Here is a 27330-nt window from a genome sequence, read left to right as displayed (position 1 = left end):
GGCTGAATTCCCACATGGGTAATGGCAGTGATGCCTGCTTACTTAACATCCCTTTAGTGGATTCAGCTGCAGAGGGTATTCACTTTCCCAACTGGCATGCATCACTGCTGGCATAGAACAGCTGCTGTTTTCCTCCCCAGAGGTGGCTGCATGTCAGCAACGGGGAAGCGAGACAAATACACGAAGGGCAGGTTCTGCTCTTGATTATGTGGGTGCAACTCCCATTGACTTCAATCAAGGGGGGGAATAACTCACAAAAAAGTCACCAAGTAAATTCCAACAGTGAGCAAATCACAACTGCAAACACTTCCCTTGGCCACTGTAATGTCTCTGGAGCAGTGATGTGTTAACATGGCAATGTGTGACTGTGTGGCTCACTGGCTCCCCATGGAATGTCCTGATAAAATCAGGGACAATCTCAGAGAAGATACAAACCTTCGATCACTCCCCTAGGGGCTTGGTTAGAGGAAGTCACTGTCACCCCACGTTAGTGTTTTTAACCATAGGCATTAATGCAGCGGTGCTCTCTAAGGGCCTAGCCCACAGCCCACGGCATTCAGATAGAGTCTGTCCATTGACTTCAGTGGGCTTTAAATCAGGCCCTAATGAAACACAGTTATTTCTCTGTATTACTGTAGCACCCCGGAGCCCCCAGGGCTGAGGTTTGCTTCACAGTCTCAGATCCCATCTCATGGTGATGAGCCCAGCACAGACAGATACGACTCAGTGTGGTGGGGCTTAGGCACTTTTTATCCAGAAACCACCAAAGCGGAGGTGAAAAACCACCTTCCCAACTGAACGGTTTACAGCAGCTGCCAAGCTCCGGGTCAGGGAAGAGCAGAGGAGGACCAGATAAAGTAGAAAAGCCTCAGTTCAATACAGCTAGTGAAGGATTTGGTTCTGGGGGAGCTGACTGAGAGAAGCAGAAGCTCCTATTAAACTGCAAGTGAATTAAAAGAAACCTGTCTTCCTGCCTCTGACTATGAATGGCATTTTGTTTACGTCAAACATGAAGGTCCTTGATACTACAAACATGACCAGGCATAATGCCTGCTACTTCGAGTTTCCCACTGATTCTACCAGACTATGCCTGGCTGGCGGTGATTGTTTGCAGGATCAGCCCGTAAGACTAGCTACCTTGGCTAATCTTCCCCTCTCAGGGGCTTTTATAAGGTAACATAAGACAACGTTTTCTACACTATTATTTATCTTGTGAGGCCCCAACCAAGATCAGAGCCCTGTTGTGCCAGATGCTGAACAAACCCATAGTGAATGACAGTCCATGCCCTGAAGAGCCTGCAATCTCATTAGACAAGACACACACAAGATGGGAGAAAGGAAGTATCATCCCCCCGTTACAGAGGGGAACTGAGGTTGGAGCCTGGTTTGTCAGAAGCACTGAGCATTCACAGCTCCATTGACTTCATTTGGAGCTATGGGTACTCAGCCCTCCTGACAATCAGGCCCCAGGTGACTTGCCCGTGGTCACGCAGGGTGTCTGTGGTATAGTCACAAACTGAACTCAGCTCTCCTGAGTCCCGGTCCAGTGCCTTATCCACAAGGCCACCTTCCCTGTCTCATTACATTAGAAGATCTAAATTCCCACTGCAGGAATAAGAGCTACAACTCAGTTGATGGCAGCCTTACCATCGCTAGGGGCAACACATCCTTTCCTTACTGAAGTCCTTGAATCATATACCAAGAGTGCCCTAAAAAGAGTGGACTAAATTATATGATCCTTCTTCAAGCAAAGCTGGTATTGAACTCAAAGGGAGTTCTGTTCCTTTAAGGCCCCTGCAAGGTGGCTTGTTGTCAGCCACCTGCAAAGAGAACAACAAACCACCCCAATCGCACGTTGAGTTTGGTCTTACCAGCAGGTACTCAAACCACTCTGCCCCCATCCTCCAGTCCAATCCCAGGTCCTTGGTGAGAAAGCTGGCAACGTTCTGGCGCCCTCTGTTGGACATGAAGCCCGTCGCTGCTAGCTCTCTCATGTTGGCATCTACAAAAGGAACCCCCGTTCTTCCTTCTGCCGGGACAAGAGACACAGAGTGGAGATGCAGGATCTTTACTCTATCAATTGTAGTCAATCTGCAGTTGCGTATATATGGATATCTACTTGGATCAAGTGAGTAGGATCCAAACCCATGTGTAGCATAAGGGATAGAACCCTCTTATATGGAACAGCCCCATACAATTTAATAGAGATGATAACAGTAGGATTCTATAAAAATTAAATAGGGCTCTGTAGAAAGGGGCCTTGGAATGGGAAATCGTTATGATGGAGAAAATGATGGATAGTCTTATACCAGGTCAATCAGATCTTACAGCATATAGTCACCGTGTTTTCAATTTGGGCAAAATAAAGAGAAAACAATGAGATTAAGCAAACAAAGATAGGTCTTTTAAAGGTAACAGTATGAAGTGAAATATAAGGCAGCTGGTTATATCTCTGCAAGTTAAATCAGGTGGTGTTAGTAGGGGAGATATAAGGAAACTCTTTTATAGTAATGGATATGATTTATTCTGCTTGTGTGGAAATGTGAATTTATAAGGTTAATGTTAAGAAGGACAAACATTGGTATAAGTTCATGAGTTCATAGATTTTAAGTCCTGAATGGATGACTGATCAATTTGAATGATTATATTTTCTATTCATGTACGGTAATGACAAAAAAAGAGTTTTAACGAAAAGAAAAGAAAGGATCCTAAAGGCCTACAGAATTTAATGGCGGATTAGATCTATTTTATAGGTTTGTTCACTTTCCTATAGAAAACTATAGCTGGCATATTAGTACGTAATATTAAACTCTACAGGAAGGATTAAAAACATGCAGAGGTTATTGTGGTCTATGAAATTCTATAGGACTTTTCCATCAGGGCAGAACTGCAGCTCTGATAAGACAGGCTTCTGCCACTTGAGCTGAAGTGGCAGCTCCCCTACTATCATCCCCCTACTAGAGGTGATGAAAGTAAAGGAAATCCCAATACCGCAGCTAGCATCTTCCCTCTCAAGCCCACCGAACGCCCTCCCCACAGACACCACACCGCTGGGCATGGGCGATCAGGGAGGGAAGCAGCTCTGTGCAGCAGCATCCCCTGCCTGACTCTAGTTTGGATAACTCCTGCAATGTCCTGCTCCACACCTCTGAATGCAGAGGATGCAGGCAGAGTGAGGAACCCAGGGATCAGCATGGATACCCCAGCACACCATGAAGGGCTTCTAGGAGCTTTTCTCTCCCTTACACTCCCCCAGTCACAGTCAGCAGGTGCAGGCTGCCGTCTGGGCAAGGAAGCAGAGATGACCATCGGGGCCTAAACATTTCCTCTCTGGTTCGATCTGTCTAACGAAAATGCATTGCATTTACCTGTGCATGTACCTCCAAGGGCAGAACCTGGCCTTTAGCATCTAGGACCTTGGGCCTGGGAGGTGCTCAGTGGCTGCAGAATGCTGCTCGCTTTCCTCCACTCACACTGAAGTCAAGATAAGGCTCTTTATTGCTAAACAGAGTCTAAGTTACAGAGCCGGATTCTGCTCTGCATTGCACCAGTGTAAATCTGGGCTGACTTCCCTCAGGACTGACCCCCACGTAACTGCGATCAGAGCCTGGCCCCCAGTTTCGACTGACCTTTCCAAGCATCAAATAGCTTGGGATCTTTCTTCCAAGGCACCTCTTTATCCTGCAGTCCTGTTGGGGAAATGAACTAAGTGTCAGGAACACCAGCACTGATATGCATAAGGAATAAACAAAGCCACAATGACAACACGAGAAGCCGTAGTAGCCACTACAGTTTGGGATCAGGCCAGCCCAGCGGCTCTGGGCTGGCCTGGCCTGATCACCAGCGGCTCTGGTGATCCTCAGGGATCCACAGGGATCACAAATTAGAGTCGAAAGCAAAATTCCAGTTATAAATACTTCCTTGGGCCTGCTCCTGCTACCCTGAAGCCAATGGGATCGTTGGCTAGGGGATCAAGGTCAAGACCTAGATTATTTCAACTGAAAAGTTCAAAAAAAAAAAAAACCAGATTCCCTTTGTACTCTGTGCTTCCTTTGCTATTTGCTTTTCTCTCGGCACGGACAGAGAAAACCTGTCGGTCAGTGCCATTCTCTGCTTCTCTTGCTTTACTAGCATGAGGCTGCAGGGCTGGGAGTGCAGATACGGCAAGGGAACTCTATGCCTAGGCTAATTCTTTTCCCCTCATATTGATTTTTTTAAATCTCATGATGCCTTTCTGCAGCCTTTGTAAAACCAATTCTTTAAACTTAATAAAACCTAAACATTGGGTTTAAACTAACTGGCAGAGTTGCACGATGTTCAGGGCAGGAAACTCTCTCTGTGTTTGTACAGCACCGAACACAATGGCATGTCAACTTCAGTTTGGGCCTCTAGATACTAGAACAATAAGAAGAACTTCCCTAAGTGGAAGACAAGGTCGGTTGCCTATGTAAGACCCACGGTCCAAACAATCGGATCATAAAACCCCTTTGGTATCACCAAGGCTATTAAATGGCAACGTGAATGGAAACTGAAATCAACGCACCTTCAAAGCGTGCTCCTTAAACTCACCTTTCAATAAGAAAATCCTTGTCCCGTATTTCAGGGCCACAAATCGGAAGTAATCCCTCCAAAGGAGTTCGAATATGACCCTAAAACACATCAGCCGTGTCTCCATTTTTGCCTTTGATCAATATGAATGCTGGGTGAAATCCTGGGCCCACTGAAATCAACGGGGGCTTTGCCATTGACTTCAAACGAGCCAGGATTTCACCCACTGCTTACCTAATGGCAGTCACTAACAACATCCCGCGTTTGAGTTAAATCAGGCCCCTTTGCAAACATGGTCATGTTACCAGCCCTGGCACAAAATCTATCGGCCTGACTTTTATCATGAGGATTAAGATAGAAAAAGACCTCACGGAGTGCAGTTTGCAGATCCCTTTCCAAACCCCCCTCCAAGGCTTGAACAGCACCACTTCCAATCTGCTCTCCACTGGGGTTCAATGCTGCACTTCTGGGAGGTGCTGAGGTCCTGACTTGGCAAAGCACGTGCATATTCTTAAGCACATTCCTAAGTGCTCTACTGAAGGAGGAAGGGTTTAAGCGTGGACCTCAATAGGAGCTGAAGGCACTCAGCACCTTTCAGGAGTGCTCACTAACTAGCAGGATCAAGTCCTTGGTGCGCACAGTTGCCTGGCATGTAATGTCAGCTGTTAGCCACGTGCAAATAGCCGGTTTTATAAGCCATGGCTCCTGGAGACTGAGACCAGCATCAACCCCTGGCTGGTCACAAATGTTCTGCTCATCTGATGTTTCTGCTCACAAGATCTCTCTGGAAGTCTGGCTTAGGTTATAGGCCAGGACACTGTGCCAAATGCTGAACAAGTAAACTACAGTCACGTCAACAAGATCAAATAAACCTCACACACTTATCAGATGGTTTGTGTTCAGCAGTGTTACCTATTCCAGTGATTGGGATCTGTTTAGCTTTTACGTCATTTCCTTTCACACACACTTGGAAATGTTCATCCTTACAGTATCTGTGCTGTACATTTGTTGGATATCCAAGAGACAGGATTGGAAAAAAACAGGGAAAAACTAGCACATGAGTTTTGGAAATTTGTAACTTGTTTTTTTTTTCAAGTTTTGGCCAGCGCGAAACCACCCACCAAACTATTTTGAATCCAAATTTTGAATTTCAACACAGAAAAACAACACTGAAAATTTCTGACAATAAATTTTGTAGATGCTTTTTGTTTTTTTGACCAGCCAGAGAGCTTGCCAACATTTTTTTTTTTAAATCACAAAAATAGAAAAATGATTTTTTTAAAACATCCACAATATTTTTTTCCTATCTTCTCAATCACATCTAGAGTTAGGCCCTGATCCTGCAGACACACGTGCGTATACTTAACTTTACAACTGTTAGTAATGCCACTGAAATCCATGGGACTACTCCTGGTATAATAGCTAAGCAGATGCATAAGTGTTTGCAGGACCGAAGCCACAAACTGCCTGTTAAGGGTCTCAGAAACTAGGGTGATAGCTCTGATAAAGAGGGCAGGACAGACAGATTTTATCTGATTGTATTTCAAATATGGGGTCAAATCCGGCCCAGGTTACTGACATGAGAAATTTCATTTGCTCCAGAATGATCTTGGTTGTTAATTATTATTTGGTCTTACTTATCTCATTGTTTGTACAGCATCTTTGGGAAGGATGAAAGAATCACTTTATAATTATTACCTTTTATTAGTAACCATTATTTCCTCGTAATAATAATAATTGCTGATCATTTCTACTTACAGGACACCCAACGCCTCTTGGGGCCCAATGCAATCTAACAAAGCCAACTAACCAATATTAGAAACAGAAGCTCAAATGAGGCCCAGCAGCAGTCAGAGGGCAGGTGAGGAGACACTAATGTTAACCAAAAACAGCAGTCCTGACTCCTGAATCATTTCCTCTTACAGCCCCATCTACAAACTAGATGCAAGTGTACATTTCAAAGAAAGAAAGCCAGGCTGATCTGGTTGTGTCCTACCAGTATGTGCTCTGATTTGCAGTTCTCTCTTTTTCATACTTCCGGATTTGCTCATAAATATATCGGGGTGAAATACAGCCTAACGCCAGCCTGAAAACACAAGGAAAATGTTTAAAAAGCCAGAACATTATAAAGGAATGAGATCTTTAGGCACATACAAAGAGAAAGGAAGGACTGCCTTGTGGTTAAGATGCTGGACTAGAACTCAGAACACCTTTGTTCAGTTCCCATTTCTGCCACTGACTCCCTGAATGACCTTGGTCAAGTCATGCAATCTCTCTTTGACTCAGCTTCACAGTGGGCGTGATAATCCCTCCTTCACAGGGAGAAAGTCATTCACCTCTATGATTCCACAGTGATGGGAGTCATCAAGTACCTAACTGGATAACTTTAGACAGGTAAGTTTGAAAATTTTGCCCTAGGTGACTTGCCCAAATTAATCAGTGGTTTATTGATTTAACTAGTGAATCAGTGACAAAACCAGAAATGGAACACAGAACATCAAATTCCCAGTCCTCTGTTCTAGCCATTGGAAAACCCTCCTTTAAATACAAGTCTATCTATGGTACTTATATGGCCATACTGGTTCTGGACACAACAGTGAAAACCACAGGGATCTGAGAAGTGCTTTTACCTTGATTTTATATGAATTTTATTTAAATGCATCTTGACCGGGCAGTCAGTGGAGCTAGTGGAAATGTTTAATAAGTTGATGAATTTTGAAAAAACATGGATAAATTTTCCAAAAAGTTTTCCCAAGTTTTTGACCAGCTCAATATTTCTATCTGCGAAGTCAATTCGTAGCTGCAGGAAAATGTGACTGGCTGGAATTCTATTTGACCATTATTATTTTATCCTCCAAATGCCATCCCATGGCTCTTACATACACAGAGAGGTGACTGGTGTTGCTCTGGAGCATATAGTACAGCGTGAGCACCTCAGCACATGGACCATCCTTATTCCGTTTGGAAAGCGCTTAGCTCAGTGTGGGCGCTACCAAAAATAAATGAGAATTCATGCAAACAACATCCTGTTACAAAGTAAAAGAACGAGAAGTCCTTGTGGCACCTTAGAGACTAACAAATTTATTTGGGCATAAGCTTATGTGGGCTAAAACCCACTTCATTGGATGCATGCAGTGGAAAATACAGTAGGAAGATATATATACACAGAGAACATGAAAAATGGGTGTTGCCATACTAAGGGCTTGGCTACACTTGAGAGTTACAGCGCTGGTGGTGGCTTTACAGCGCTGTAACTCACTCCCCGTCCACACTGGCAAGGCACATACAACGCTGTATCTCCCTGGCTACAGCGCTGCTTGTACTCCACCTCGACGAGAGGAATAAAGAGAACAGCGCTGCTCTTGCAACGCTGGGGTGCCAGTGTAAACAGTGATTAATCTTACTATGCGGTAACTGACCTCTGGAACCTTCCCATAATGCTTTTTAAGTAAAGATAATACTCTTTGTTTTGTTGTGAACTCGGGGCTCCCGGAGCTGCTTATCTAAAAAAGTTTGCTCGAGCAGAGGCAGGCAGGGGGGATGAATGTCCACAGCTAGTGTTTGCTTGAGGAGAGAAGCAGCCTGGAGCGGGGGAGGAGGGGGTCCATTTTGGAGCAGCTGCTTATCTGGTCTGAAGGCTATTTGCATTTAGTGAATGAGAGAGGGGTGGGGGAAGGGGTCGAAACTTTTAAAATGATTGAAGGTTGGTGCTGTGTATCTTCAAGTCCTTAGAACTTGCAAGGCAGGGAGCCGACACAGTGTCAGCTCCAAAAATCCACTCTCTCTGTCTCCCCCACGCTCCCTGTCACATTCCACCCCACCCCCCTCTTTTGAAAAGCATGTTGCAGCCACTTGAACACTGGGATAGCTGCCCATAACGCACCGCTCCCAATAGCGCTGCAAATGCTGCAAATGTGGCCACACTGCAGCACTGGTAGCTGTCAGTGTGGCCACACTACAGCGCTTTCCCTACACAGCTGTACGAAGATAGCTTTAACTCCCAGCGCTGTACAGCTCCAAGTGTAGCCAAACCCCCAGTCTTTATTCAAGCCTAATTTAATGTTACAAAGCAGTGACTCATTAAAGTGCCACTAGGTGGCACCAGTCTTCACAGATGGAATATAGATCCCAATTTGAAAAGGAGAAATACCAGATTTTAATAACTTCCATTGTTATGTGCAGTGCGGTAGTAGCTGGTTTGGTTCTAAGACATTAGAGAGGGTAAGCTTGAAATCTTGTTTCTTTCACCAACAGAAGTTGGTCCAATGAAAACCATTATCTCACCCTCCTTGCCTCTCTAGATTTTAATAAAACACAAGAATGTTCCTAGAAAAAAAAAAGCTTTGATTGCAGTTTGGTCAGGGAAATGGGAGTCTTTAATACTGGTAATCCTGTACCTGACTGTTTGCTAACTGATCAAATACTTGACACACACCTCTCAAAGCCCCGTACACATTAGGACAAATTTGGCTCTGTTACGCAGTGTAAATCTGGAGCTAACTCAGTACCTCCCAGGATCAGGCTTATTGGTCCCTACATAAAAAAGTATCATGTCTTTAAAAAAAAAACAACAACACAGATCAGATACTCTAATGTCCTCTGGTTGCTTTGCACCACTCCTGCAGTGCAGGGTGGCCATAAACCCAACAGATCTGGCCAGCTGAAGATGGCCTCTGCCTGGCTTCCATGCCACCGCTTGATCCCAGCTTTCAGTGCAGCGGGCACTACCCCAGCATTTCCATTCCTCAGCAAGTCCCTGCTGTAACAACAGTCCCTTGTGGGCTGTCAGCAACTGGCATGCTGTGGAGCAGCCCTGAGGCTATTCTGCTTTGCCCTGGGGCACTGAACCAGCCACTGAACACAGGATCGGGGACAGCGGACAAAGGCATTTTACAGCTGCCTTTGCATCCCACCTTCAATAAGCTGAGCCAAGGGCATCTCAGCCACAGCCACAGATCTATGCTAACCCAACTTGATGTTTCAACAGCCAAATGAAATCAAGGAAGAATATTTACCACGGTGCAAACTTGGTTGAATAATCTATTCCTATCAGTCCATTTCGAGTCTCCTTGTAAGATGCCACCAGGTTCTATCCAAGCAATAAAAAAGAAAAAACATTAAAACCTTATATAAGCAGCCTACAAGTTATGCTTTCCTGGATGTGTGAGATAGATATTTGTGCAGGGAAGTGCTCCCTCTAGTGACTGTCTAGCAGCATTATTCTGCTGTCAAATTATTTCCTCTGATGCACAATATTTAATGGCCCCAGTAGTTTTTATTGCAGCTCCTAGATTATGTGTAATAAATTCTGCTTCCTGCTTTACTTTGTAGTAGACTTTTACAAGCGCAATGGTAATATAGTATCATTGAGTACACAGGGCCTTAGTCTAAATCTAGGCAGTGATGCCTAGTGGATAGGGCACTAGTCTCTTCTTGGCTCTGACCTGCTGGGTGACTTCAAACAAGTCACTTTGCATCCCTGTGCCTCACTTTCCTCATCACCGTGGAGATGACGATGCTGACCTCCTTTGTAAAGCCTTTTGAGATCTATGGAGGAAGAGTGCTACACAGGCAGCAAGGAAATCCTAGTGGGAGTTGAAACTGCTGCCTGCCCCGGTAGAGTGTCATTGTGACAGGAGGAGGTGGGGGAGCACACTGGAAGGAAAATGCACACACTTACGGTATCCCAGAAATAATGCTGCAGCCTCATTAAGGCCTGGGTCTCTCCTCCGCTGCAGGGGAAGGCTGTTCGTGGATCAGTCAGGGGATCTGCGGTGGAAAGCACCAGCTTGTTAGCATGAAAACAAGCCACTGGAGGCAGCTCAAAGGTAGGGAGCTCAACAACCAAGGGAGAGTTGCCTTCAGGGCTATGGGTTTGATTCTTGCTGAGTCAATATGGAAACAGTGATCTCTGTAACAAGTGAATGGGAACTCTCCTCTATGTAACCCCTTTAAGCAGCAGGGCCGCAAATGAGAGCTCCGAGTCTCCTAGCATTGGAAGGTGTTCTACTCCAGGCGGAAGAGACTTACGCTTTTAGAACATGCAAGTCCCACGTTCAATGCTCACTGATGGCCCATCCAGCGGGAGGACGTCACTACACACATTCCGAGACGCTGGCAGAGGTGACAGTGCTTTGTCCTTCTATCCTGCCATCCAGGGGTCTCCAAGCACTTACCACTGGGAGTCTGAGTTCCATTTCAGCAGCTCATCGTACACAGCTTTCCGGGGATTAATGTGAACGTTCTCTAGCTTATGGCACAGCCATTCTCAGTAATGATGTTAGGTGGGGCTAGTCTCTGCTCTCAGCCAACATGCATTCTGCTCCCTTTTCCTATATGTTGCTTCATGTGTGTATAAGTGAAAGCTAATCAACATTAAGATCTTTCCTTTCAAAACTGAAGTTAATTTCGAAAGTATTTCATTTTTGGTTGACTGTTTTAAATTGTTGGGCAAATCTGTACATTAACTCATAAGTAGCCAAACCATTTAAAGATTTTTCCAATTACTTAGATTGTAAATTCCTTCGAGCAGAGACCATCTCTTTGATCTGTGTTTGTAAAGTGCCTAGCACAATGGGGTCCTGGTTCTTGCCTCGGGTTCCTAAGTCCACAATAATACTAATACTACTACTAATCAAGTTAATAAATTTAGCTTCAATACTCTTTATAATTATTCCCTTTTAAAAATAAGTAGACAGAGGCAGAGCAACATGGAGCCCACATGTCCAAGAGTGGTCACTAGTTTGGGATGCTTCCATTTTTGGGTGTTCCCCAGGCAACACCTTGAGATCTGATTTGCAGAGTTTTCGAGCACCCTCAACTCCACCTGAATTCAATGGGAGCAGAAGCAGCTGAATTGTTTTGGGGCAACGTTTTCTTACCCTTCTGTCCAAACTCCTCAGGCACGGGGATGCATCCGTCTTCTACCCCTGGGGCCAGAGGCTTTAGCTGATCTGGCATCTGCACAGTGGGACGGACTTTGGCCTGAGCCTCCACTGCTTTTCGGAACTGGGTATAGACATCAGGCAACCTGCGTGGATTAGAGCAGTTAGGACTGCACAGGGAACAGGCCCTCACGGCTTTCCCCACACAGCAATACCACAGCGCAGTAAGTCTTTGAAGGGGCAGGGTGAATATTTTAACGGTGAGCGTGTGACCTTAGGAACAATTTAATGCTTACTTGTAAAGAGTCCAATGTTCTGTCCGCAACTCCAATCAGGCCTGACAAACTCACTACACCAAACACGTTGTCAGAGTATTTATCTATATAGAATGCTGTGTGAGGTATCAAATGAAAGCTGCTGATGCACTGGTCATTAATATAATTGTGAACTGTATGGTACAAGCACTGTATGAGGAATACTACATATACATATATATTATGCTATCAAGTCTGCAACCAAACCAAGGGAGAAACTGGTTTCTTCCGGACAGGAGGAAAGGTAGTTATCCCGCAGACCCTAATGTACATTAAGGAAGCCCCATTTGGGCTGAGGGCCAATCTCTGTCACCAGAAAAGCAGCTCTGGGGGATACCTCTGGCAGATGTGGTAAAATGGGGGCGGGGAGCGGATGAAATTATCTGGATTTCCCCAGTTCCTCAGCACAGGAGTGTGGAGGGAAGAAACCCTCAGTGCAGGGCTCAGAGAGCAGGTCTGAGAGAAGCCAGGGCCAGCACTGCCAATGCAAAGTCAGGCTGCTCCTATCTAGCCACCGCACTCAGTGCAGGGGGCTACTCTGAACCCAGCCGGCACTCGCCCCACTGCCTCAGGACCCAGCTGTGAGCAACAGCTCAGCCCTGCCCTGTGGGCAGCGCAGTAACCCAGCCGTGTGGGCACCAGGGCAACATGGGACAAACAAAGAAGCAACAGGACCAAACGGTGCCTTGGGGGGGAGGAGAAAACAATAAATAAGTAAATGCCCCCCTCATCACTGGTGCACATAGGTCAACAGGCCCCTCCCCTCCTGGTACAGAGGGGCAACAGGCCCCACCCCCGACCCTCTCCTGTGGTGCAGGTGGGCCAACAGCCCCCCACCCCACACTGGTACAGATGAGCCAAGAGGCCCCTTGGGCAAAGCCTCAGCTGTTGTCATAACGCCAGTAAAGCCAACAGAGCCATGACAATGGACACTGTCTGCGGATCTGCCCCCTGAACGTGCAGTGAACACAGTGGCAGAGTGGAGAATGGGCAGCACACCCAGGCACAGAGTGAAGGCGGAGACCAGCCTACCTGGAAATGTGTCTGAATGGCAGGTCGTCCCAGTGATAGAGAGTGGATGCCCAGAAGGTTTGGATCTTCACCCCGTGCTGAGCGCACACCCGCTGCAGCGCCTTCTCCACGTCCAGCTCCTCTTTCGTCGCCTAGCACCAACGGGGACAAAAGCAGTGGGACTCTCTTCCGTCCGCGCACCCAACGTGCAGCTGGACACGCAGCTGAGCGCGTCTGGGGTGCCTCATGCACACTGAGCCCCGCTCCTATGTCCTCCCCTTTGCCAGATTTGGCTTTGGCCTCAATCCCTCGCACCCCTCCCATTAAGGGATAAGCACAACCAAAATGCCAACAATTCCTACAGACGTTATATCCTGGGTTTCATTTATTAGATCAACACACATCAGCTGTACCCAGCTGCCCCTCGACCTGTCCACTATTACAGCCTGATCCCGCACCCAGGGTAGCCAATGGGAGTCCACAGGCCTTGAAACAAGCTCTTAGTTGGCCAATTTCTTGTAGGCATCATAGCAGAGTGGGCTGTTGGGAAGGAATTTGAAGGAGAAGAGGAACAGCTCAAGGAGGGCGAGTCACGTGCAGAGGGCAATGAGGCAGAGGGCATAAAGGACTGGGTCGGTGACCCACTGATATCCAGGGGACTCTTTCCGCTCACTGCAGTGGGCTGTGCACCATGCCCAGAGAGAATTGCAGGATGGATGGTCGAGTCAGGCACCGTTGGTGGAGCCAGGAGTCGATGTGACCAGATGGGGTAAGTAGGGAGGGCACAGCTGTGACAAACCTTAAACTCAGGTTAAGCTGCTTGTGCTGGGTGGAGTCATGGATTTTTAAATCCAGGTCAAGGCAAAGGCATGAAATTCCGGCTTTCCCAAGGGCTGTGGCTAGGGTTGCTAACTCTGATTGAAGCTATTCCGGGAGATTTTTTTCCCCCAGCATGATGTAGTGTCATTTCCTTAAAATATCCTATTAAAATCTCCTGGATTGCTTTCAACAGTCAGCAGGTGATCGATGCCGATTCCAGGAGACTCCAGGCCAATCCTGGAGGATCAGCAACCTAGCTGTGGCTGTGATTCAGATTGATGGCTAGGGACTTTGCAAGTTTCCAACAGCCACTAACAATTAGCTCACTGAGGATAAGCTGACACGGCCCCCATCACTGCCCCAAACCATACATCTGGCTCCCTCCTCAGCCTTGTTCTGGCCTCTGACACATAGTTGGGCAGTTCCGATTCCAACCAGAAGAGGGCAGTGGTGGCCCCTCCGCACCAGTCAGTTCATCATCATGACACTTCTACTTCTCTGACTGCAGGAAAATACCCTGCTGCTCCCTCCTTGCCCATGCAGCTGCTACATCAAAGCAGTCAATTCCTTATTCTCCCGTTGAGCTCCTCCTCCAGATCTGCTGCGCAGAAACTGGTGAGCTCCACTTCTGCCAACGGAACGACGTCCCACCATCAAGACAAGTCTCTCCTCTTTTGCTTCCTCACCGTTCTCCGTCTGAATGCAGGGGTGCCCTCACTGCCTCCATTTCCCTATACACATCTACGCTGGGCTCTTTGCTGGGCCCTCCTTGCTCCCGCTGAACCCTGCCTGCCTGCCTGCTGGCTCCCAGTGTGACCAAGGAGCCAGGGCATGGCAGCATGTGCACATCATTTCTGCACTTCGAGGGGCACACAGCAGTTTCCAGTCGGAGGGAGAATATTGCTCCACCCTTGAGTCTCAGCCCAACTCTGTCCACCAGCATCCAGAACCTGGTTTAGAATCACAGAATATCAGGGTTGGAAGGGCCCTCAGGAGGTCATCTAGTCCAACCCCCTGCTCAAAGCAGGACCAAACCCAACTAAATCATCCCAGTGCCTCAGAGTGGCCACTCACAGCCAGCACCCTGTATCCTGTGTCCCCTATAGGTCACCCACAACTGACTCCCATCAGCCACTTGGACCTAAGACCTCCCTGGGAATTAGCCAGCTTCCGAAGGGTTAATGACATGACAGTAGCAGAGAACATCTATGACGCTGAATTCACAGGCCAGACAAGTCCAATACTGCCTTGAACTAAAAGCTCTTGCCAATTTTATGCTGAGCCGACATGGGTCAAACCTTTCCTTTACCTCTTCATGGAAAGCCACAGCAGCCACGGTGCCCAGCTGCGTAATAAGATCATGAACCACATCTTCTGGATTCCCTTTCCTTACCACCAAATTACTGCGGACACACAAAATCGGAATGAATTAGGCTTGATACTATTATTCATTATTATTATTTGTATGACCGTGGTGCCTAGGAGCCCGTCATGGACCAGGAGCCCACTGTGCTAGGCTCTGTACAAACACAGAACAAAAAGATGGTCCTGCCCCAAAGAGCTTGCAGTGTAAGTATGGGAAAGAGACACCAATTGGATACAGCCAGAGAGAGGCAGGAGCATAAAAAGAGAGATAATATTTATTATTGCCTTTCTTGTCCTTTCTTCTCCCTTCCCCCACTTTCATCTGCACATGGACCTCACTGTTTATGACCTGTTGAATGCAGACTGTGTGGGACAGGGTCGGGGTCTGCACTTGTGTTTGTGAGGCACCTAACATGCCTTTGGGTGCGTGGGGGGAAAGATTCATTTATTAACATCAAGCAAATACTTAATTGTTTTTTTAAGTATCTGTTGAGCTTATAAAGCTGATCCTGCAGTTCTCACAATTTGGGGGCTCAGTGGCCTGCTAAACCCAGGGTTGTGAGCTCAGTCCTTCAGGGGGCCATTTGGGGCAAAAATCTGTCTGGGGATTGGTCCTGCTTTGAGCAGGGGGTTGGACTAGATGACCTCCTGAGGTCGCTTCCAACCTTGATAGCCTATGAAAGCAGTGCAGTGACTCTGGGTAGCTCCGTCATAATTAAAGCGATACTGTCAGGACTTAAGAATTTCCATACTGGATTAGACAAAGGTCCATCTAGCCCAGTATCCTGTCTTCTGACAGTGGCTAATGCCAGGTGCTTCAGAGGGAATGAAAAGAACAAGCAATCATCAAGTGATCCAATTTAAACTCAGTGCTTAGGTTATGCAAAACCACTGCTACAAGAAAGGGCTTGGCTGGGTTTTGGTGGGGGGCACAGAGAGACATGCTGTGGAAATGGTTGTTCCTCTCTACATGCTCAACATGGACTTGAGAGATTTATGCACGGGGAGGCACCGCTATGCACTGATCTAGGGTGAGGGAGAGTTACCATCTGGTCTGTTAATACTATGGCATTGAAAGGACATGCCAAATATTAACTGATGGAGCATAGGTCTGAATGTTCTTAAAAACCAGAGGCCTTTGCCATTTGAGCTAAAGAAGAATCTCTTATCTGCAGAGATGTTAGGTCTTATATGTAGCCTTTATGAGTCAGTCACAAGGCATCACACGTGTTTGAGCAATTCTGATTCTCTCCAGTACAGGCCAGTGGCACATACACATACTGGCCAGTTCATTACCTTTGTTAGGGATTCTAACTGGCCTTCCTTAAACTAGCATAATCCCTTTCACAGACCATAGTGTATTGCAGATGTAAAGGTATTCTTCTGCACCCTCTCAGGAGAGGGGCAAGCCAACTGCTGCATATTCTGCTACACAAGGACTAACATTATCTTGCTGTGATAATAACAAAATGAAGAAAAAGGTGCTTGGAAGATTTTAGATCCTAATAACTTTCCCTGACTCGCATGGACAAGAAGATTTTCCTGAGGACTGTGTTATCAGTGGTATAACACCAAGCTATGGGCAATACAGAAAGCCATGGCCCATGTTGGTCTGGGAAAACATCTTTCATACATCAAGGGCTCAAGCCAACCACGAGATGAAACTCCCTAAGGATAGGAAAGATGGTCCAGTGGTTAGAGCACTGGCTAGACACTAGGGAGACCAGTGTGCAACTCCCTCCTCTGTCACAGATTTCCTGTTATTTAGCCAATCTATGCCTCAGTTTCCATCTATAAAATGAGGATAAAAGTACTTCCCTACCACACAGGGGTGTTGTGAGAATAATTACTTTATATAATGTAAGGTGCTCAGATATTATGGTAATGGGGGCCATAGAAGAACCTTAGATAGATATCCCATAACTGCTGACCACGGGTTTCTTGCATAATCTTCTGAAACATCTGGTGCTGGCTGTTGCCAGAGACTGGCTATTGGGCTAGCATGGGAATTCCTGTGTTTTTACGGTACTAGCAACAGGTGGTCAGACATGGCTGTCACTAGCATTGCTTGCTCCATAGGACAGACAAGTTTTAAGGAGGAGGAGGTGGAAGAACAAAGTGGGTTAAAAAATAAAACAGACTCATGTTTATGACAAATCCCCCCTGTACCTTCCTTTTTTCTTGAGTGTTTGCCTTAGATCCTTCACGCTTTCCAGTAAAAACTTGAGTCGATGAGGCCCAGTCTTTGGGAAACCATAGTAATAGGTTTTTAGGTACTGTCTTGGATCAAAACAGTAGAGAGGAATGACATAGTCTGCGTTCTTCTGAGCCCAGCGTAGTACCTGGAAATAGAGAGGAGCAGTTAAAGATGTCAATGCGCCACGTGTTCTCTTTCTGTACAGCAATTCACAGCACCATTTCAATTTTCCTTTATTCAGACTCGCAATGAAAAAGGAAGACATGCAACTAGATATTGTACTATAGGTTTATTATATTATAGGGTCTCTCTCTCTCTCTCTCTCTCTTCCAGGGCCTGATCCGGCAGACTTTGTAGGCAAAACTCCCATTGACTTAAAAGAGACCAAGATCAGAGCCCCAATGTGTCTATCGCCTTGGTATCTAGGTGCCAGCTATAAAAATTAGAGACTTCCTCAAAGGAGCTTACACAGCCCGGAGGTGAAAGGTAGGTATGTCCATGGCGACTGAGTCAGTAATCACATCCCCACAGAAGTGCCTCAAGGCTAACTGGGGAATGCTGCTGTTCTCCAGCCTCCCCCTTCCCATGCACAGAGCCGGAACCTTTCATCGCAGTCACCACGGAACCTGGGGGCAAAACAGGGGCACTCTCCCATGCCATCCCCACTCTTGCCCTAGGCTGGGATCTGCTGGACTCTCAGGGTACGTTTACACTTACCGGGACGGTCGACGCGGCGAATTCGACTGCTCGGAGTTCGAACTATCGCGTCTGATCTAGACGCGATAGTTCGAACCCCGGAAGCGCTAGTTCGAACTCCGGTACTCCACCGCGGCAGGAGGAGTTGCCGGAGTCGACCTTGGAGCCGCGGAGTTCGCTTCCGCGGCGTCTGGACGGTAAGTAAGTCGAACTAGGGTAGTTCGAATTCAGCTACGTTATTCACGTAGCTGAATTCGCGTACCCTAGTTCGACCCCCGAGCTTAGTGTAGACCAGGGCTCAGACCCTCTGCTGGCAGGAGGAGAGGTTAAAACGTGACCCTAATTTAACAGGCTAAAATGTGTGGGCAGCATCCAGAATAAGGGTCAGGGTACAGGGAATGAAAGCCCCATTGGCAATATTGTAATAGGGGTGGTGCTACCTCCAGAGCGCTGGTAAATTCCAACCTGGGCAATTGCCATTGGCCTCCCTAAATTCCCCCTTAGTCACGGAGGACACTGCATTGATGCTTGGGCTCCTAAAGCTGGTAGCATTGTGCCACTCGGAGCTCTGCCTTTCACCTCTAAAGATCCCTACAGCTCCCACCCCTGCCTCCCAGGGGTGAGGTCTGCAATGTGCTTGGATGGCCGGTGCTATAACAAATACCCGGCGCAAGCCCACCCCAGCTATTCTAACCCCTGGATTCCCTGGGGCCATGCAGATCAGTATTATGCACGGCTCATTCCTACTGTCATCGGGGACACCATGGAGCCTCTTTCCCCACCCAACAGGCCCTGCTACCCCCTGCCAGCCCCCTCGCTGCCCCCACCCCGAGCCCTACCGCCGGCTCTGCCCTTGCGGCCTCAGCGGCAGTCGAGGGTCCCCCCGCCCGCTCATAGCCCCGGGATCGGCGCCCCAACCCCGGCTCTCAGCGGCGGCCCGCGGGGGCGGAGCTCAGAGGCGGCCGGGTTACATAAAGCCACGTGCGGGCAGCAGGGAAACCAGCTGCAGCGCGCCCAGGGGCCGGGCTGCCGGCGGGGCCCAGCCCGGTGTCCGGGGGGCTGCAGCCGCGCCCATCGCCCCCAGCCCGGCCGGCGCCGCCTGCCCCCACCTCGCTGTCGTGGTAGCGCAGGTCGTTGCGCAGCAGGCAGATCACGGTCCGCGGCGCGGCCCCCGACATGCTGCGGGCAGCTCCCCGCGGCTGCCCGGCTGGAGGAGGAGCCGCTCCGCCTCCCGCAGCCCTGGCCGGGCCCCTGCCGCCGCCGTGCCAGGGCCGGCCCCTGTCGGGCGTGCCCCGGCCCGCTGCAGGCACAGGGCAGGGCGACACCCGCGGGGCCCGGGCTAGCAGCCCTGGCTCGTTCCCACCTGGTTCCGACAGTTACGCGTCCGGGGCCTGGTTTCCAGCCGCCTGAAGGTCGGGCCACCTGCCTCTCAGTGCCCAAATGCAGATAGACACTCTGAGCCCCCAGGTTTTCCCATTCTGGCCTACAGCCACCATGGGCCCACATAGCAGGGCTGCAGGGTGGCTCTAGTCTAATGACGATTGGGTTAGCTGAAACTCCCAAACAAATCAATCAAATCAAACAGATATCCCAAGCAGAGATTTTCCCCTGAAAAAGAAGAGCCAGAGATGCCATGAAGTCCCCTATGGGATTTGCTCCTGCTAATGATCTAGGGCAGCTGTATAAAACCTTCTCATGGTCTCAGGTTGCAGTGGGGGAGGTTTAGGTTGGACATTAGGAAACACTTTTTCACTAGTAGGGTGGTGAAACACTGGAATGGGTTACCTAATTCTATGATTCTATGATTCAGAGAGGGATAAATATGTGGCAGCAATGCACACAGTGCAGGAAAAGTAACATACACCATAGAATATCAGGGTTGGAAGGGACCTCAGGAGATCATCTAGTCCAACCCCCTGCTCAAAGCAGGACCAATCCCCAGACAGATTTTTACCCCAGTTCCCTAAGTGGCCCCCTCAAGCATTGAACTTGCAACCCTGTGTTTAACAGACCAATGCTCAAACCACTGAGTTATACCTCCCCCCAAAAGCCTGGAAACTAGACCCAAGTGATGTCTACACTGGCACATCTGTCAGTATAACTTATGTCACTTGGGCTGTGAAAAAACACCCCTCTGAGCAACATAAGTTACACTGACAGACGTGCCAGTGTGGATAGCGCTATGTCGGCGGGAGACACTCTCCCGCCAACATAGCTACCGCCGCTTGTTGGAGGTGGTTTAATTATGTCAACGGGAGAGCCCTCTCCTGTTGGCAAAGAGTGGCTACACGAGCAATCTCACAGTTGCATCGGTACAGCTGTGCTGATGTACGCTCACTAGTGTATTCCTGGCACCAGAGAGGATATTGTGCTATCTGGAGGAGATCCAAGGGAAGGAGTCCCTTTTTCTCATCATCCAGGCCCTGCAGTCTCCATATAGACCTCATCTCCACAGCTCAGAACAGAATGGCTGAAATTGCCTGCGTGGTATGCATATTAGGGAACGCTTTCAGCAGGTTCCTGGCAAGTTTTTGATGGTCAAAGTTTGGGTACGTCTGTGATGGAGCATCCCTTATTAAGGCCCTGTGTAAGGCCTTAATATTCGTTGTCAGCTTTTCAGCTACGACTATAAACCAATCCAAATACTAGCTGCCTTGGATAATCCATCCTCTGCTCCCACCTTCCCACCGACAGCCACTTGGCAAAAATCAAAGAGGCCCGGACTTGCAGCAAACAAAGCTCCACATTTCGGTAGGGTCACTGAAGGCTGGCTCTGCTGTGTTACCACTGTGGCCTTTACTTAGGGCCACACCCGGGAAACCCGGGCATAGTCTAAGCAGGCAAGCTGCCTGCTGACCTTCCAGGAGGGGGAGAAGCCTGCAGCTGGTTCTCTCTTGAACCGTGCCAAGGGCACATATGTACATGCTCGTGCTCTATACTCTCCATTTCCTCACCCTCATCTCCTGCCCTGACACTAAGTGGCGGGACCTATTACCACCTATTGTGAGTGAGGAACCCCGGTGGGCCAGCCTACATTCCACCTTGGTTCTACGGCCAGCCTGGGATATTAGTTGGCGGCTCCTTCATGGAGCCATGAGCATGGGCGTGTACCTGGTGTGGTTCACCCATGTTCCCGATGCCTGTCCCTTTTGCGGTGTGAGGGAGACCCTGGCGCACGTTTACCTTGAGTGCGCCAGGTTGCAGCCCCTTTTCCAGCTCCTCCTGGACTTACTTTTGCGTTTTTGGATGCACTTCTCTCCCCATCTTCTCGTATATGCACACCCTATCCAGGGCCCCACAAAGTCACGGGACCCTCTCATCAGCTTCCTTCTAGTGATGGCCAAAGTGGCCATCTCGAACACCAGGGCGAGGATGTTGGCTGAGGGGGTTCTCTGCGACCACGGGTCCTATTTCCAATTCTCTCTCCGTTCACGCATCCCGAGTTCCTCTGGGCAGCCTCCGCTGGCTCCCTTGACAGCTTCGAGGAGCAGTGGGCGCTGTCCGGGTTCTCTGCTCGGTGTCCCCTTCAGGTTTCCTACTTTTGACCCTTTGACCTTCACATCTGTCCTTGTTATTTTTTCTGCTCTCCCCCGTAGTTATTTGAGCTCAGTGGATCCTCCCCAGAGGCCGGGGGAGGGTCCTTTAGCCATGGGTGGGCGCAAACCCAAGAGGAGGAGTGGGAGGAACCGGGCCACAGAGAAACTGTGGAACTGCTCTAGTATCTCCTGCTCCCTTATGGAGAGCAGTGGATCCATATAGCAATAACAGATCTTTGCTCCTGCACCTCGCGCCTCACTCCTAGCTTTCTGCTTTATTCCACCCCACCCAGAGGTGCATCACAATGGCATGGATTCCCCAAGTCTGGCCTTTGCATGCACAGGACCTTATTGTTTCAGGCTGGGAGGCCTTGATAAAGATTTGCCCTGTAAAGCAGAACCCATTGGTGTATAGGCCAACTTCCTAGGGAACTCACCAAATCGTTATTAAAGCTTGTTAAAAGCGACTGGTCACTACTGAGCATCAATAGCATCTTTTATTCCTATCACTAATAACTGTGATTGGAGTCAAGGGCTTGCCTCATCCCATTGCTTCTAGGGTTCAGCTGTGACACCCATTGGTGACACATCCCTTACTCAGAGTCCAGATGACTCACAGAATTGTTCTCAAAGTCCATTTTGCATTCAACATTTATACTTAGTAACAAAAGGATTTGTGCAACGCTCCTTACCTACCTCACTGGGTGTTCAGCCAAATTCTCCCCCTCCCCACCCCCCGAGGGGAACTCCACTGGCGCCCAGGGTTAGGATCATAGACTCGGAGGGGGACCGGGATGCGGAATCCAGAAAGTGAATTGCAGCAGTTCACCTCGGCATCTGGCCTTAGTCCTGAAGTTTGGAATGTTCCATTGATTCAATTTTTCCAATGGAGCCCGATCTTGATTCCTGGATGCTCCAGAGAAATGCTAGGCTGTTGTGACACCCAACTTGCATCGAGCAGAGAGTCCTTGTTTTGTTTCCATATGGAGCACCAACTCTTCCAGACCCTCAAGATCCTTAAAAAGCTCTTTGCAGTGGATGGCACAAGGAAATGATACTGATTTTCCATGTGACTCATAATTCCCTGATTTCCTTCTTTTCCCGGCATTGCCATATTATATCCCTATATACGAACCACACTGATTCATCTCCCACAGCTCAGATTGGAAAAAAGAAAGGCAGAGCTGATAGCTAGTTTTATACATTCATCCATTTAAAGCAACACTGTCAGGTAAAGAATCGTATATTGTGGACAAGTGCATGTCTCTCTCAATGTTACTAATAGCACCATAGGTAATTAGAAGTGAAGGGGTTTTAAAAATCCAGTTTACAAGTCACTGTTTAGGCTCTGTTTATATTTCCCTCAGTTTAGATAATAACAATAAATTAAATTGGTTTCACTTTTGTTTACAGTCCAGTTCTCAGTGCTGCCATGTTTGGGTTGCAAATGTAACAGTCAAGGGAAGGCCAATACTTGTGATCATGACACCACCTAGTGGCTTATGCAAAGTAAGCAGTCGTGGAATAAGAGGGAAGTTCCTCTCCTGGATCAGGAACTGGTTAAAAGTCAGGAAATAAAGGGCAGGAATAAATGGTCAGTTTTCACAATGGAGAGAGGTAAATAGTGGGGTGCCCCAAGGATTTGTGTTGCTATTTGTGCTGTTCAATGTATTCATCAATGATCTGGAAAATGAAGTGGCAAACTTTGCTGATGATACAAAATTACGCGAAAGTTAAGTTAAAAACTGACCGTGAAAGGTTACAAAGGGATCTCACAAAACTGGGTGACAAAATGGCAGTTGAAATGTATTGCTGATAAATGCAAAGTAATGCACATTGGAAAATATAATCCAAATTAGACATACAAAATGATAAGGTCTAAATTCGCTGTTACCACTCAAGAAAGAGATCTTGGAGTCATTGTGGGTAGTTCTCCAAAAACATCCATTCAATGTGCAGCGGCAGCCAAAAAAGCAAACAGAATGTCAGGAACCATCAGGAAAGGGATAGATGAGAAGACAGAAAATATCCTAATGCCACTATATAACTCCATGGTACACCCACACCTAGAATACTGCGTGTAGTTATGGCTGTCCCATCTCAAAGCTATATTGGAATCAGGAAAGGTACGGAGCAGAGCAACATGAATGTTCAGGAGTATGGAACACCTTCCATACAAGGAGAAATTAAAAAAACAGCCTGTTCAGCTTGGAAAAGAGACAACTAAGAGGGGATATAAAATTATTAATGGTATCGAGAAAATGCATAGGGAAGTGTTATTTACTCCTTTACATCACCAGAGTGGCAATAAGATGGACACCTGAAGGCAAGCGAAAACCAGGCTGCCTGAAAACAACATGATGAAGAGTTGTGAAAGCCGACCTGAAAAACCTGGGGCACAGCTGGGGAACCATTGAAAGACTTGCTAGAAACAGACAGGAGTGGAGGAGTTTCATCGTAATGGAAACATAATGATGATGATAACATAAGAACCAGGGGTCACCCAATGAAATTAATAGGCAGCAGGTTTGAAGCAAACAAAAAGAAGTATTTCTTCACTCAATGCACAGTCAACCTGTGGAACTCATTGCCATGGGATGTCATAAAGGCCAAAAGTATAACTGGCTTCAAAAAAGAATTAGATAAGTTCATGGAAGATAGGTCCATCAATGTCTATTAGCCAAGATGATCAGGGACGCAGTCCCATGCTCCTGGTGTCCCCAGATCTCCAACTGCCAAAAGCTGAGACTGGACAACTAGGGTTGGATCACTCATAATTGCACTGTTCTGTTCATTCCCTATGAAGCATTTGTCACTGGCTACTGTCAGCGCTCAGGGAGTTCTCCTGTATCTTTGGTGCTACAGACCTGTATCTTTGGTGCTGAAGATCCAGGCTTCAGCCCCCAGTGCTGATGGGTTACTAGTCTGATAAATATCCTTTTAAGCAAATTGCTCAAAACAAAGGAAACATGGGTTCACCTGTGCTGAGAGGACAGCTGATTCACAGAAAGATGTCAGTCTGTTTCTGTCACTGTGCTAAAATGACACTTAAAGATGCCCGACAAAGAAAAAATATGCTCTGTAATTAAATATTGTGCCCTCTTTTCCTTCAGTTATGGGCTGAGAAAGCTTCAGACCTACTCCTTGAATCTTCTAAAGAGAACTCCAGCAAAAATAAACGACAAGACTTGATATGTCTGGGGTTAAAGAAAAGCCAGGAGGAAAAAAATCTAGGCTAATTGTACACTCCATAAAGAAATAAAAGAATGCAAATTTTATTATATTACTATTTATATTACAGTAGTGCCTAGAGGGCCCATTTTAACCACTCTACCAACACATAATAAGAGACAATCCCTGCACTGAGGCCAGGGCCGGCTCCAAGGTTTTTGCCACCCCAACCAGAAAAAGAAAAAAAAAAAGCCGTGATTGCAATCTGCAGCTCTACCGACGCCGCTTCAGTCTTTGGCGGCAATTCGGCGGTTGATCCTTCGCTCCAAGAGGGAGTGAGGGACTCGCCGCCGAATTGCCAGACGTGCCGCCCTTCTCTGTTGGCTGCCCCCAAGCACCTATTTGCTGGGCTGGTGCCTGGAGCCGGCACTGATTGAGGCTTTTATAATCTAAAGAGACAAGACAGACAAAGTGGGGGAGGGGAAACTGACTTGCCCCAGGTCAGTAGAAGAGCCAAGAATAGAACCCAGACCCTTGATGTGCTGTTGCAGTGCCCCAGCCATTACAGCATCTGCTTATTTCCTTCACAGCTTACTTTTAAAATCAGATGCATTTTTAATAGCCTGTGATGGGGTGTACCTATCCCATACCAGTTAAACAGTGGTTAACCGAATGCTGTGGGCTGAGGAAGCCACGCCCCCCTCACCCCTGCTGCGCAGGCGCCCACTGGAACCAGAGTATAAAAGGGAGTAGCTCAACTCAGCCTGGGCTGGTCACTTATGGGAGTAACTTTGTGTTGCAGGTGCCTGCTGGAGTGCCAGGGCACAGAGGTCAGCTGGGTTAAGACTCCAGTGGACCCCCAGACAACTGTTGGTGGAGAGACAGTGGAGGCTGAGACGACTGGCATTGGAAGGAAGCAGCTCAGGGAATGGGACTGTAGTAATGGATGACTGGGACTGATCATAGAAGTAGAAGTCGTCAGGATTGGGACCTGGTGGGAGAAGGGTGGGTTGATGCCCGGAGGGATGAACTTGGCTGCAGAAAGACAGCCTTACTGACTCTGGCCATTGGGCCGTACTGCCCTGAGTCGCAGGGCTGCTACATAGACCCAGGCCACTTGGAGCATTAAATACCCATTTGGCTAACCCCCATAATCTGACACCCCTCGATGGGGTGTACCTACCCTGTGACATAGCCAAATACCACTTCATATGCAAACCGGAATTTTCTAAGGCATTAGATACTATTAATAGGCTCCCTTTTTAGTTTCCTGGCTATAACAGTTTGTATTTGGCTCGGTTGTTTTTTTATGCATGTGACTGTTTGCTCTCCTTTGGTTCTGTATGTAATTCCCCTCCCCAGCCCATGCTCATATGGGTTATTATGAAACCGTGCTCTGTAAATGAGCACATCATAGGTGTGTGCACGGAGTGTGGGGGTGAAAAGCAGCTTGTGCCAAATATAGAAAGCAAAAGAACTGGCATTGTGATCCTTGGACTGCAGTGTTTTTCATGCCTGGATTTTCCGTTCTGGCAGATGCAGACCATAAGAACAAAAGACATTTTGTTCTGCTGACACCTGCCTCTCTGCTCCAAAAAGGATGCCAGTTTTCCATTCTCCCTTTAACAAGCAAAGCCTTCTCACTTTGACCAGCAGTTGCTGCTGCATGGTGGATTCTCTATCACCTGAAGTCTTTAAATCAAAATTGGATCTTTCCAAAAGGTACACTCTGACTCGACTACAAGATACAGTTTTAATGTGGGAATCACAGGGTAAAATTCTATGATCTGTGTATAGAGGAGAGCAGGCTAGATGATCATAATGGTCCCTCTTGGCCTTAAAACCTATGAAATGTGTTCAGGACATTCGCACCTGTTTTCCTGCTCTATGATCCAGCAAGGCCACTCACTCTAGGCTTCTGGGTCCCCAGCCACTGTCTCTTGGGAGGAGACGTGCATCTCACCCCAGTCAGAAGGGAGAATTTCCAGGCTGCACAGCCCCCTGATTATACTGTGACTTCACTAGCAAAGCAGACTGTCTAAGCAAGCTTGCTTGCTTTATCTCCAGAGAATTGCCCACACAGATTCTTCTGTGCAAGCACATTTATTCATAGAGTAAAAGCATTACAGAGAAAACGTACTGAAAACAGTAAAAGAATCTACATACGTGCTAATAAGCTTACCAGAAATCACTCCCTCACTCCAACAAGGACACTGGTTGGTGATTTGCTTTTTAACCGACCCCACCCAGGGTTTTTCCTGTGGTCACCAGTTCAGCTCAAAACAAGGACATCCGTGACCCTGAGACTCACTCATTTATCCCTTTAGGCCTTTGAAGAGACATAGGACAGGTAATCACAGGCCGTGACTTTCTGCTCGAGGTGAAGCTTCAGAAAAGGGGGGGGTGAGTCATTTACATTCCCCTCACCCAAAGTCTTTTCTAAGAAACCCACTTCACACCTATTGTTCCTGTTGTGGTCTCTCCCACCCAGGAGGCCATTCCGCCTCACTACGGCTGTCACCAATGGTCTGGGTCTAACCCCTCTGGCCAGGCTGAGCGACAAGCAGTCTATGGCCCAGAGCCCCCTGGCTGGGGCACACAACTAACAGTATGTATGGGTAGGCAGCCGGCCCCAGGGGTGTGTGTGTATGGGTGGGGGTGGCAGCAGAGCGTATGGAGACCGCGGCCCACCCTATTCCACTGGGTCCCAGTCAAGGGCCTTGATGATGGTGGGTGGTGCTGCCACTGGGTCAGCGGGGAATACACAAACACACTGCCTCGCTTCCTGG

The 27330-nt window shown here is 47.8% G+C and overlaps 1 protein-coding gene across 1 annotated transcript in view; it reads right to left on the bottom strand.

Annotated features, from left to right (window-relative positions):
* Positions 1 to 19109, bottom strand: part of LOC120397822 (cryptochrome DASH-like) — a 30200-nt gene extending 11091 nt beyond the window's left edge. The window contains exons 1-11 of the mRNA XM_039524358.1: positions 18944 to 19109; positions 17111 to 17283; positions 14886 to 14979; positions 12779 to 12909; positions 11430 to 11578; positions 10229 to 10317; positions 9564 to 9637; positions 6545 to 6634; positions 4570 to 4649; positions 3630 to 3689; positions 1872 to 2029 (exon numbers count right to left, since the gene is read on the bottom strand). Coding sequence (XP_039380292.1) covers positions 1872 to 2029; positions 3630 to 3689; positions 4570 to 4649; positions 6545 to 6634; positions 9564 to 9637; positions 10229 to 10317; positions 11430 to 11578; positions 12779 to 12909; positions 14886 to 14979; positions 17111 to 17283; positions 18944 to 19012 — 1167 coding nt within the window. The 5' untranslated portion in view covers positions 19013 to 19109. The remainder of the gene's footprint in view (positions 1 to 1871; positions 2030 to 3629; positions 3690 to 4569; positions 4650 to 6544; positions 6635 to 9563; positions 9638 to 10228; positions 10318 to 11429; positions 11579 to 12778; positions 12910 to 14885; positions 14980 to 17110; positions 17284 to 18943) is intronic.
* Between the last annotated feature and the right edge of the window lie 8221 nt (positions 19110 to 27330).

The sequence above is a fragment of the Mauremys reevesii genome, linkage group 2 (genome assembly GCF_016161935.1).
Source record: "Mauremys reevesii isolate NIE-2019 linkage group 2, ASM1616193v1, whole genome shotgun sequence".
Lineage (NCBI taxonomy): Eukaryota > Metazoa > Chordata > Testudines > Geoemydidae > Mauremys > Mauremys reevesii.
The sequence above is the reverse complement of the archived record's forward strand: the minus strand, read 5'-3'. Positions and strand labels throughout refer to the sequence as shown.